The 12,501-nt window shown below is 49.4% G+C and overlaps 1 protein-coding gene across 1 annotated transcript in view; it reads right to left on the minus strand.

The window, feature by feature from the left end:
* Positions 1-3,044: 3,044 nt before the first annotated feature.
* LOC149340033 (uncharacterized) overlaps positions 3,045-12,501 on the minus strand; it is a 31,919-nt gene continuing 22,462 nt past the window's right edge. Inside the window, exons 10-12 of the mRNA XM_089551040.1 lie at positions 12,291-12,405; positions 7,412-7,729; positions 3,045-3,556 (exon numbers count right to left, since the gene is read on the minus strand). Coding sequence (XP_089407166.1) covers positions 3,389-3,556; positions 7,412-7,729; positions 12,291-12,405 — 601 coding nt within the window. The 3' untranslated portion in view covers positions 3,045-3,388. The remainder of the gene's footprint in view (positions 3,557-7,411; positions 7,730-12,290; positions 12,406-12,501) is intronic.

A 12,501-nucleotide genomic window follows, 5' to 3' on the forward strand; every position in this document is an offset into this window, starting at 1 on the left:
TGGCTGCTGTGCTGTAGGACAAGAGCTGCAGTGCTGGCTGCGGCGACCGTGTTTCGATTTAGCTAAAATGCAAAAGGTGCCCGTGTGCTGTGCGTTGTCTGTGCACAGTTAAGAATTCCAGGTGGTCTGAATTCATCCAGAGCCCTGGGTGCGGCTTCCCTCATATTGCTTTTGTAGATTTGTGCCGGTACTAAATTACGCAGTTCTCATTTATTAATCCAATGCGGCATGAATAGTGATTCTGTACAACAAACAAATTTAGTTCAACAAACAGCTTTACTGGAAAATGTCATTTCGTGTATTTGCAAGGTGAGGCACAAAACATATTTAGTTGCAGCTTTAGGAATAATTTTCAATCACTGCGCCCGTCTTCTTGTCTCCTTGGACGATGACTGCATAGACTTCTTAGAAACATACATCTACTCAATGTCAAACTAGTGGTTTCTCGGTTGCAATACCCTATCTGCTCTGGGGATTATCCTCTGCCAGATCCAAGCAAAGCCGCTGTGGTAGCTCAATGGTTATGGTGCTCTGCTGCTGACCCGAAAGATAAGGGTTCAGTCCCAGCCGCGGCGGTTACATTTTGATGGAGGCGAAATGCTAAACGCTTGTTTATTGTGCAATATCAGTGGACATTAAAGAACCCCAGGTTGTCAAAATTATCTGCAGCCCTCCCCTACAGTGTTCTCATGGCCTGAGTTGCTATGGCACTTTAAACCCCTTGAAACCAAACCAAACAGGTCTAGGTGAGCATGCACTGAAGAAGCCTTAAAAAGCGGCATTCGGTCAACGCAAGTCAGCTAGCCTGAACTGCATTAGGGTACAAAGGACGCATTTCCCATAATTTCGGCGAGTCTGCTTTTGGACCCGGCTGGGCTTTGTAGGTATGCGACAACATCAAACAACACATCACAGCCACCAGGTGTGGCAACGACCGCCATGGGATCAGAACGCACCACCGTGGTAGCTTGCGCAATATTAATGCAACATAAAAGCCTAGTTTTAGCAGAACTTGTTCGCGCATGGTGCCCGCCGCAACGTAGAAGCAGAGAACATAACGTTCATGCATTGAGATGCCCTCTGGCAACACAAAACTCAAACACAGACTGAAATGGCACCGAATGCCGGGCACGCCATGCCCGCTGCTCCGCAAGCGATTGCCCACTTCTCCTCAGCGCTCCCACGCTGCTGCGATCAGCGCATGTACTGGAGCATGAACATGTTGCAGCGGGTGGTCAGTCATCATCATCATCATGAGTGTCAACATCTAAATATATTCTTACATCATGGTTCAAGCTCAGCATCTATTGGAGATATAAACAGCACTCAGTTGATGTATTTTTCCTTTTTCTGCAACACTCGTAGCCGTATTTTACTTCAAGCAACATGTGGCAATGCTATCAAGAATCTATATGCAATTTTCTTTGTTCATTTTGTCACCTTTATTCACCATTTGCTGTGCAGACTGATTTTCTTAAAGACCCCTATGACCTCCTCTTGCAGACAAAGCTCTCGCGCAGAGACATTTTTGAAAAATTTAATTCCTGTTTTTTTCCAGCACCTGATGCAACAAAGCTTGATTACCATTTGATTAGTTTGTGGACATTTAAGAGAGTGTAATTACATAACATTCATAAATGTAGCTCTGGCAATGTTTTTTTTTGCAGCAAGTAGCTGTTGTATAGCTGTTCTGCTGAATGGACATTGCATGGTCCATTGCTGTTCGGAGCGGCTGAGCGCGTACATGGCCGTCTCCGTGGCCAAACCGAGCATTGGAGTCAGCTACTGGCCAAATTATGTGTAATTAGTGCACATGAAACTAGCATGTTGCATCTTCAGGATTTGTGGTCGAAGAGAAACGAGCGAAGGTAGGAGACAGCGCGTAGTGGTTAATATCGCTTTTTACTGGTGACGCTGTTCGTGCTTTATTGCGTCTGTGATGCATCACTGAGGCGGGTCACATCATTTGTTATAAGGACGGCGGTATGCAAATAAAACCGCGGTTGAAAGTCACATGCCTGTCATGAGCATTATCATTTTTTTCCCTGTCTCATAATATAAGGCACTGAAGTTGTGTTTGAAGGTTTAAATTCTACAGAAGGGTCAAAAACAGGACTGTAGCGGGAAGTTCGGAAAGTTTTGGATCCACATACCGCCAGAAATATAATAAAAGCCAGCCGTTTGATGGCCTTTCGCAGACGGTGGCTCCCCCTAGTGGCGGAAGTTTTTGAGGAGGAATATAGTTGCGACGAGTTGAAAGGAGAATTCTCTCATTGGATGTGTCGTATACGACACATGCACGCTCCCAGTTCGCAGCTGTCATGCAGCTCCTCTAAAAATCCAAGGTGCTGGCTGCCCGAGAGGTGATTTACTCGCTTTCTGGCACATGCATGTATTATGCTCCGCATTGGTGCAACCAAGAGGAAAGTGCCGCGTTGCTATAAAATCGAAGAACTCAGTGAGGGGGATGCTGCATGTGTGCTATGGGCACAAAATCAATGTGCACGGTGTCATCTGTCACATTAGTCCCGTGTGTGCAGAGGCTAAAATAAGAGATTTGTCCACCGGGATAGGGCTTCATATTTGCAAACGGGAAGTCTGTTGTGCAAGCATGTGCAACTGTTGCGGTGATGTGCAGTCGAACTTCAATATAATGAGCACTGATAGTACGAATTAGTGGCTATATCGAACTCTTCCTAAATATTTTGATCACATAATTTTAGGATGGCCATAAAGATGAAAACTGTCTGGCATTATTGGCGTCTGTGTGAAGCCTCCACCTGCTATGTGATTTTTAGGGAGATTTGCCTCTGTCCACCTGCTGCAGTGGGTCGGTGGTGCACTTCAGATATGTGTGGGTAACTTCAGGTACAACGAACTCTGTGCGTGACCGTCAGGTTTGTATTAAATGGGCCTGACTGTATATCGTGACCAGCTGCTTTCAGAGGAATCTTTCTCCGTATGTCATCTTGTTTTGCACTTTTTTTCATGCATATGTAACTACAGGTTTCATTACTACAGTTTATTTAATTATACAAGTAATGACATCCTTTTTGCCAGGCCTTAGGAATGAGTGGGCGTTGTAAGTAGACAAAAACAAACAAGATTCCAGACACTGATCAATATTGTGCTGTACAACACGATTTCTGTCGTTTGGCGGAGAGAAATGAGTGATAAAGCCGTTTGGGCAATCAGCAATGTTGGCGGGTATAAATAAGTTCCATTCGAAAACCGTTGGTCCTGCATGAAAGATCTCTATAACCTTTTTTGATGTGGTACGAGCGTGTGGAGTTGATTAGCCGGCGGCGTAAAATTTGTGCGAAAACGTATAGCTTGCGCGTAGGCAAATATGATTCAGATGTGTAATCAACGCTGCCGCAGCGGCGTTTTAAGCGCGGCGCTCGTGGTACCGCGCACGCGCAGTCGTCGACGGCTTCAGCAATGAGACAGCCCACTCGAGACGCCGGTAAGGCCTGCTCTGCTTGCAGGGCCAGTAGACGTCGCGGTGGACGTCAAAAAAAGCCCAGCCTTGAAGCTTGCCCTTGTACGACGTGATCTGCAGGCGAAAACATTCGTTATTTTAACGGTGACTTTTCTGTTGGCGCTAGATATCCAGCGGAAATCATTCTTTCGCGGAAATTTTCCATTTGCTCCAGCTCTACCAGACGACCGAGTGACGTCATGTGTGCAGGAGCGTCCGCTTTGAAAAGAGGGGCAGGGGGGGGGGGGGGGGGGGGGGGGGGGGCTGAGTAAATTAACAAAAAATCTTTGCTCTCCCTTGAGATACTCCTATAATTCACCCTTCTTTTAAATATAAATTTCTGTGCCTGCTACTGTATAAAATTATACTATTACAATCTTCGCGTCACGTTACCTGGGTCTCAAGGAGGCTGATCAAGACTTCATCGACATCGGACATGCTGCAGCTTTCAAGCAGTGTTTTACCTAGAGGAAAAGATGGCGGTGCAGGAATGCCGGCAAAATGAGGTTTCGTATTTGGTGTGGCTATTGTTGGTTCACAAGGCTTGGATTGAGCCGTAATAATACCACTCGTGTCGCGGTCCACCATGCTCGAGGCAAAGCGCGAAGAAATGCTCTGAAAGTTTCTGTACTAGCCCAGCACTTATGTTGAATTTATTGAAGTGGGCAGGACAGCGCGCAGTGGCGCAGCTGCTGATTTAGAGAGAGAATCTACGTTTTCGGCCCGACACTAGCCAAGTCAAATAAGGAACCTCGTCTTCCCGGCATTTTCGCAGTGAATGAAGTGGGATAAAGTGCACTTTGATTAACTGGCACAGACGGTGGCGCCAGCTTTTGTAACGAAAGCTAGCAGAAGCGCATTTCGCGGTGCCTGCTAAAGACCACTACTGCGCATGCGCCGTTACCAGGGCAACCAGTACCATGGCGCCGCAGCCGGTGCGCCGTGCTGCGCATGCGCAGAGTCGCTCGCTCCTCGGACGCGCACCACGGAAGGAGGAGAGCGGCCGTGCTCGTCACGGCAGCACTACCGGCTACGTGAAATTGTCTTCCGATCCAGAAGTCGTCGCATGGTACAAGGCCGGCCGACAGCGTGAAAACGAGGCGAGAAGGGCGAAGCGGGCGACGCCCGAAGAACGAGAGGAACGTCTCTCGAAGAGATGCCGCCAAGCTGCTGAACAACTACAGCGTGTCGCTACCGAAATGTCAGCAGACGAAACTGCTTTCGACCCGCCGTGGTGGTTCAGTGGTAAGGCGCTCGTCTATACCGAGCCGGAGTACCCGGGTTCGAACCCGACCGCGGCGGCCGCGTTTCGGTGGAGGCGAAACGCAAGAGGCGCCCGTGTACTGTGCGATGTCAGTGGACGTTGAAGATCCCCAGGTGGTCGAAATTGTTCCGGAGACATCCACTACGGCACCCCTTCTTTCATTCCCACCTTCCCTTATGGCGCGGTTGAGGTGTCCGCCGAGATATGTGTGACAGATACTGCATAATTTCCTTTCTCCAGAAACCAATTTACCAATTTTAAACTGCTTTCGCTACGTATATCCTGGCCTAGTTGAGCTAAGCGACTGTCAATTTTTTCCTCTTAGTAATATTGAGAAACTTTATGGTTCTGATCAAAACCTGCTGAACTACAGATCTGCGCAGATGGCGGAGTCCTATGGAACTGCGCGCACCAACTTTCGTTAGCTCTTAGGCCGTTGAGGAGGCTCGGTTGCCCTAGCTGCTCGTTAGCTATGGCCATTATCATAGTCTTCAGTTAGTGCGTGTAATTTAAGCGCATCTTATTTGTCTTTTTGTGCTCTTTCAACACCAGGAATGAAAACCGTCACAATGATATTTTTCCACTCTAGGAGATAAAAAAAAGGAATCTTCCCTTTTGCCCGCTTTCTCTTCATCGGCACCACCACGCCTACACTCAACACGAATATGCCTTTATGGGAGTAAATAGGGAGTAAACTGTCCTCTGTTGTCTAGCGCACTCCATTTTATGTAGACAGAGTACAGCTTGCTTCCTTGTTACTCCATCCTGTTTAGAGCGTAGCATAGATAAGCGCATGGATGGATAAGCGGATGATGATCACGTGGATGAATGATAGAATTGTCCTCTGAAATAAACAGACGGAGGAGGCCATTTTCCCACAAGGTAAATATTAGCGCCACATCTCCGGTGGCGTTTTTATCCTATCGGCGAAAGGCATGAACTAGGACATGCGCGCTGGAGCAGCGCCATCCATGTAGGTCTGTACTTGCTTCCAAAAGTAAGCCGCTGTCTATCAAATCACAAAAGGATCCGATTATTTCACTTTTCCCTATTCTGTATATTGATTCGAAACCGGATTATATAGCAGCAGAAAATTCAGTCACGTGAACCGTGGTCGGCGATTATGATACAGGTCGGTTATATCTGTCCAACGATGACAGTGCGCTGCTGGTGGCGGCATGTGTCATTTCCTTCAGACACGGATGAGGAATCGGAAGTTGATTTATTTGAAGTCCTATTGAGGTCGGGGAAATTCTTTTAAAGGGACAATAAGGTCAAACTGAAGTTAGCCTGAATCAACAGATTGCTCTCTTCGAGTAAAAAATAAGCTGATTTCACTAAATACGAAGGTCTTATAAGCTAAAAAGAAAAAAATTAAGTTGTCGCTACCTGCGGCCGTTTTCACAAGCAAACTGCAATCACATCTAGACAGTTTTTTGAGCTCGCATCCTCGAGGCTAGACTAGCATATACAGGAGCACTAGGTTAGACCACACCGCCACACATTACGAAATTGTGATCGCAGTCTTTTCTGGTACTAAAGTCACGAGTTCGAATTGTGCGGCGGAAAAAACAAAAAGCCCTGCTTTAAAATCAAACTTTTCTGGCGACAGATGTGTATTGTGCTGTATGACCAACGTCATGCATAACTAGAAAGAGTCGTACAATAGATTTTACACAGAGCAAAAGCTGGATCGAGCTTTCCTCGGTGTCCCTTCGAACGTACCCCTAAATGGGCTCTTGCTTTCTTGGCTGTTATATGCCCCTTTCTCACGCAGGCGTGTTGTGAACGGCAGTCCAGTCAACAGCGTCTTGTACTCAGATCAGTGGTCCAAGTTATATACGTGTCAGCTGACAATATGACGGCCGGCTTGGTGCCATTTGTTCTGCAATGGCGCGAAGCGTTGTAGTGGTATGCACAGACAGAAACCTGAATCTGATTCTAAACAATCGGGCAAACACGCGGAGCGCATCGAACAGCTGCGATCGAGCGCTTAAGTCAAACACGCCTCTAATGGATCGCCCTGGTTGTGTACGCTTCCATGGGCGTCAGGAAGGGGGGCCAAGGGAGGGCGCTGCCCCCCCCCCCCCCCCCCGGAATTACGGATATCATTTATGCACTAGTAGAAAACAACTACACAGCTTGATTAGCTCGCCTAAGTGATAATCAGTTATCGGATTTTGCTTATTTACTTTAATTCTTTGTTCATTAATAAAATCGAATTTATGTTCTCCAAGCCTAGCACTAATTTGCTGTTTCTGATTTTTGTTTCATACGCGCAGTTTAGACCACAAATAGTTCCTTTTTGGTGCTAACCTACCGCCTCCCCCATCACCGGCCATCGGGTGCCCCCCCCCCCCCCCCCCCCCCCCCCCGGAAAGAGTTCTGCGGACGCCCTTGTGCACGCTTCTAAGCTAAATACGCGAAGCTAAAAACTCGCGCAGAAATTTCAGCTCAGTGATAAAATATTGAATGCGAAGCAATTATTGTTGGGTCGCACGCCAAGTGATGGCGTGGCTGAGTGGTCGAACTCGGTGCCGCGTAAACGCAGTCAGCTGATGCCCATTTCAACGGCAGCCTGAAAGCTGAAGTGTCGTTCACTTGGGCCGTATTTCGAAATGGCCGCGTACTGGGCTACAAATTCCCGCAACAGCCAGCAAACTCGCCTTGTCTTGTAGCGAATCGATCTCCTCGAAAGTGACGAAGTAGCCGGTGCTCTGGTGGCGGAATGTGGCGTAGTGCGCCATGTCCGCCTTGACGTATGAGGCGCCCAGCTCTCCCGCCGTCCCCTCGCACGTGACGTCGATGTCGGCCACGAAGAAGAGGTCACAGAAGCGCTGCCGCAGGGTCACGTCGGCGCCGTTGGGAGCTCCCACGTACGCCACGGCGGCCAGCGTCGACGAGAGGAGCACGCGCGGCGGCGCTTGTGCACTGGTGGTGGAGGGGCGCTGCCGCAGCTCTCGCAGCACCGCGTCCGCCACATCCTGCACGCCACGCGCGACGACCGCGTACTGTGCGTTGTCAGTGCGCGTTAAAAAAAAAACCCAGATGGTCGAAATTTATCCCGAGCCTCTGTGCGGCACCCCTTTCTTATTTCTTTCTTTCACTTCCTCCTTTCTCCCTGTCCACATAGTTGCTGAGCCTTTAATTTCCTAAAAGCCAATTTTTCCTTCACGGCGTGATGGGCGTATACACCGACAGATGAGACTGTTACTGCGCCTTTACTTTCCAGAAAACCAGCCTTCATTTTACATGCCGCAACTTTTACTCAAAATCTCAAAAATTAAGGCTGGCTGTAGACCATTTACGAGGCCACAAGATCACCGACAGAGTTGCCTTTATCCACGGCCCGTAGCCATAGATAGGGAGAGCTCGGCTACCCTGCGGTCTTGTCGCCCGGTCGGCGCCGGGTGACCGATTTATGGTGTCGTCGACGCCGGAACCTGTACGACACACTGCGTTTGTTTTAAATTTCGCGTTCACATTAGTATACACAATATACACGGACGCCATGGATGCCATTCGCTTCCTTGAAAGCCACACAAGTCCTGCGCGACCTGACCGAGGCCCTTCGCACCCTGTCACGCTCCACCGTCACAGTTAGGTGGATCCCTGGCCATGCTGGTATCGCAAGCAATGATCTTGTCCACAAGTTCGCCCGCGAAACTCTTATCCGGGCGCCTGCGATACCCTGGTCAAGCCCTCTGACCTGTTGCGAGGCTCTGTGCCACTAACGAGCCATTAAGGAACACTGCACACAGCTCCGTGACTCTGTTCAGACATTTCCCAAACCCCACACCCAACTCAGTGTTGTACAGACTCGTATTCTCAGCAAGCTTCACACTAACACCCTTCTTACCCCAGCTCGCTTGCACCTTTTTCGCATGCGGTCTGACCTCTACTACCCCAAGTGCCCTCACCCAATGCCGTTCAGTGCCCAGTAGTCAACCGAACTCCATTCTTTCCCCCTCCCCCTTCGCCATCTTGGAGTACCTGTCTGGCGTAGGACCAACTGGGCCACCAGCGTGCCCTGGTTCTGCATGCCCAGGATATTCTGAGCGCTCAATATGTCGCTCTCTCAAAAAGTACTTTTCCTTCTCTCTCGCGTTTGTAGCCGCAGTGAGCGAATTTCTAAGAAAAAAAAAAGGAATTCCTGCTGTATGTTCGGCTGCTCCTGAATAACACGAAACGAGTGAGGGTATTCAAGCGCCCCGAAGATAAGACACAATTGGCTGAGAAATGTCCCACGCCATAGTTGAACAAAAGCACCAACAGGAACCAAACAGAAATGATTACGACAGACTTTGCTGAGCAGCTACCATACTGCTCCGAGAGCAGCAAAAGCCTTACATTTTCTGTAACTATTTTCGTAGCCGAGCACGGCCTTATAGGTCGCGCTTGCATGGGTGGATTGTGATGGAAATCGACAGTCCAGAGGCGTTCCGTGATGCGACGCTGGAGTGCATCGCCGGCGCTCCGCCGTTTCCTGACCGCGACTGTTCCCGAACTCTCCCTATCCACGGCTTTGTTCACTGCTCGACCCTTTGCATGATTTAGTTTTGCGTGGCGTCGCCATCATCCGTTTTGGGTGGTGACAACTACGACATTCTGAGTCAGAGTCAGTCCGCAATAATATCCCGAAACACTTCATTTCAGCCTGTATGGGCCACAAAGTCGATCGTTAGAGCTGAATTTATGAATTTACGCACATTATTTGGATTGTGTTGTATTCTTAGTTTCGGCTTCAGTGTACAGTTGTTGCCAAAGTAACCAGGCTGCATGGTTTGCTTCTAGCTCGTACAGTTGAGTCCTTACAATTTCTCTGAAGCTGAAATGGTCGTTAAAGGTAAGGACGGGGGCCATCTTACCTTCCAACCCCTTTTTCATCTTTAGAAAAGCCACAAGGGCTCCACTATACAAGCTAGAAGCAAAACATGCAGCCTGGTTACTTTTGACAACGACTGTACATCCTATTTCTTATGTAGTGGAGTGTGTACAGAATCTCGTCCGGCCGGGAGGATAGATTGGGGACAAGGACTCGGCAGGTGACATTCCGGCTCCCGGCTGACAGTTAAACTGGTTCGTTTAACTTTAATTCTTTAACGGTATGGAAAAGCTTAATACGCCGCACAAGGCAGCCGCGCGGACGAGCTAGTGTCATGCAAAGGGCGCAATGCTGTCGTTCAAAAACCGCCCGCATGCGAAATCACTCTTCTGTTGTTTCATATGTCTATATACATTGTAGTGAAATCCGTAACCTCACTCGCGAGAGACGATTTGATGCTGAACACATCTTGCGTGATGGGTTGCCGTCGCCTACAGAAGTACGACCAAAAAATTGCTGAGGCTCAGCTTGGCTAAGCCTGGGGAATGCGAAGCATATTAGTGGCTAGGCTTGGTAATACATGGCTTTCCATGGTTGAATACTTGGTCATTTTAATACAACCACTAGAAGCCTTCGTCGTGGGGGAAGACAACGGCATGGCTACAGCGGAACGCCGACTAACCCCGAGACGCGCGTTGGGTGAGCGCCTGGATTGCCACGGAAGCCGCGTCTGCCTGCCCCAGTGGAGCGAGCGTTTCACCTACACCGAGTGTGAACGCGCGTTCGAAATGCGCGGGAATGCGCGGGTGTGACGGCTAGGGGTCCCACGGCGACGGCGCGAGGTGGAGGCCGGCTCTCTCATCCGATGTCACGTGGTGTGACGTCACGGTGTCACGTGGCGTGACGGCTAGGGGTCCCACGGCGACGGCGCGAGGTGGAGGCCGGCTCTCTCATCCGATGTCACGTGGTGTGACGTCACGGTGTCACGTGGGGGTCCCACGGCGACGGCGTGAGTGGTAGCTCTAGCAATATGCTTCGCATAAAAAAATTGGGACAAGTTCCAGCTTAAGGGTATGACGCGATAGCATAATGGGTTAATTTCCATACATGCACAAGGTCATTCTCTGCTTTACATCCATAGATCCCTGTCAGTCCTCATGCCTCTCCTGGCGCAGCGGTTAAGCGATGCGCCACTGCCCAGTGATGGCAGGTGCTTCCAGCAGTAGACCGTGTGCGGCCCCGGTTGCTTTTCCCGAGCGACGAATCATTAACTGCCACGTGCCACGGTGGGCAGTTTGCTCACTATCCGGTGGGCAGGTTGTGATGACGCCGTAAGGTCACGTGACCTAGGTGCCCCACCTGCCTCCTAGGTTGCGCTCTGGGGACCACCTGCCAGGGCCATGCCCGTGATTTGTCGCTCGACGCCGACACCAAATTTTCTGGGGAATGGGGCCTTTAACGCTGTCGCGTTGGAAACCTGGTTGTTGTTGCTCCATTCAGTCAGAGAGCAGTGTGAGAAATGGATCCCCACCAAAGAACAAGCGCCTCCTCCTTCGGTACGAAACGATGCGCGTGCGAATAAACACGACATCATTCGGGCCAAAGAATGAACTTGTGAACGGCGGCCTAGTGATACTGTTGCTTTTATTTGTTTATTATTGCATGCTTAAGTCCTTGCAGATCCAAGCAGAAAAAAAAAGAAATAACACGGGAAATAAGCGCCATTTCGAGCCATTTACTATTAATTGTGTGGACGAACTGAGTTCAGTTTTTATACACGGCTGTAAAAACAGTTAGTTTGATGGTTTCGTTTGGTTTGGTTTATGGGGTTTAACGTCCCAAAGCGACTAAGGCTATGAGAGACGCCGTAGTGCAGGGCTCCGGAAATTTCGACCACCTGGGGTTCTTTAACGCCAGGTGGTCGAAATTTCCGGAGCCCTCCACTACGGCGAATGCACCAGTTCGAGCAGAGTACGAGGTTAGTGAACCGCAGTGATGCTGACATGTGCGAAGTGTCAAGAAAAGTCCTAGACACGGCGAAGGGCTAGATGCCCGTTTTTTAAATCTTTTACGCGCGTAGAAATCATGGGCGAAGATTTTTCATTCGGGGCTGAAACGCTGGGATGCTACTAGCTCTCCGGAAGTGACGGTTTGGTCAGAGAGTCGGTGGCACCTTTTCCCATGCACTCTGTCCAGACGAAGATACCTCGGAATAATGACCTGAGCAATGTGGGCACGATATGAAATATGACGTTTCTCAAAATTACCTGCAGGGGGATAAGAGGCGCCACCGTCTGCTCGAGCTTCTTCAGGAAAGCGTGTTTCGTTTTCGGCTTGGCTACAGTTTGGCCCGCAGAAATAGATTCAGCGCCTACACTAGTCACCTAGTCTACACCTTGTTGCTCTGCGATGCTCTTCACAGTGCGCAGATTAAATTATTTTAATAATAAGTACATTACAAGTAAATATTTGGCATTAGGCAGATCTGTAAGTTAGCTATGCCTTTTTAGGAGGTTTGCCTCGAGAAAATTCGGATATTCTTACAACTGAACCCGCTCTTTCAGCCAATTACTAGCCAAAGTGGCTACCAAGTTCACACTTTCCAGCATTCCTGCAGTGGCCCAGCGCCTTTTCCCGAGTAATTCTGAATGCAACAAACCGCTCATTTTAGACACGCTCTTAGCGCGAAGTTTCTTGTCTCCCCGGTGCAGCGCACTCACGTAGTTGGGCACGACGCCGTCTGCTTTCTTCTGGCTGACCAAGTAAGCGATGCATGGGTCACTCATTCCTTCAAATGGCACGATGTGCGTCTGCACGATCAGCAGGTCGATGTCGCTGCGGAGGTGAACGCATTGTGCTCGTATCGCACACACCACGAACCACGTGTGCACGCTCCGGGGCTTCCAAAGCCCTGTCCTCATGACATGCACT

The sequence above is a fragment of the Amblyomma mixtum genome, chromosome 6, assembly GCF_055824585.1.
Source record: "Amblyomma mixtum isolate Tamu chromosome 6, ASM5582458v1, whole genome shotgun sequence".
Lineage (NCBI taxonomy): Eukaryota > Metazoa > Arthropoda > Arachnida > Ixodida > Ixodidae > Amblyomma > Amblyomma mixtum.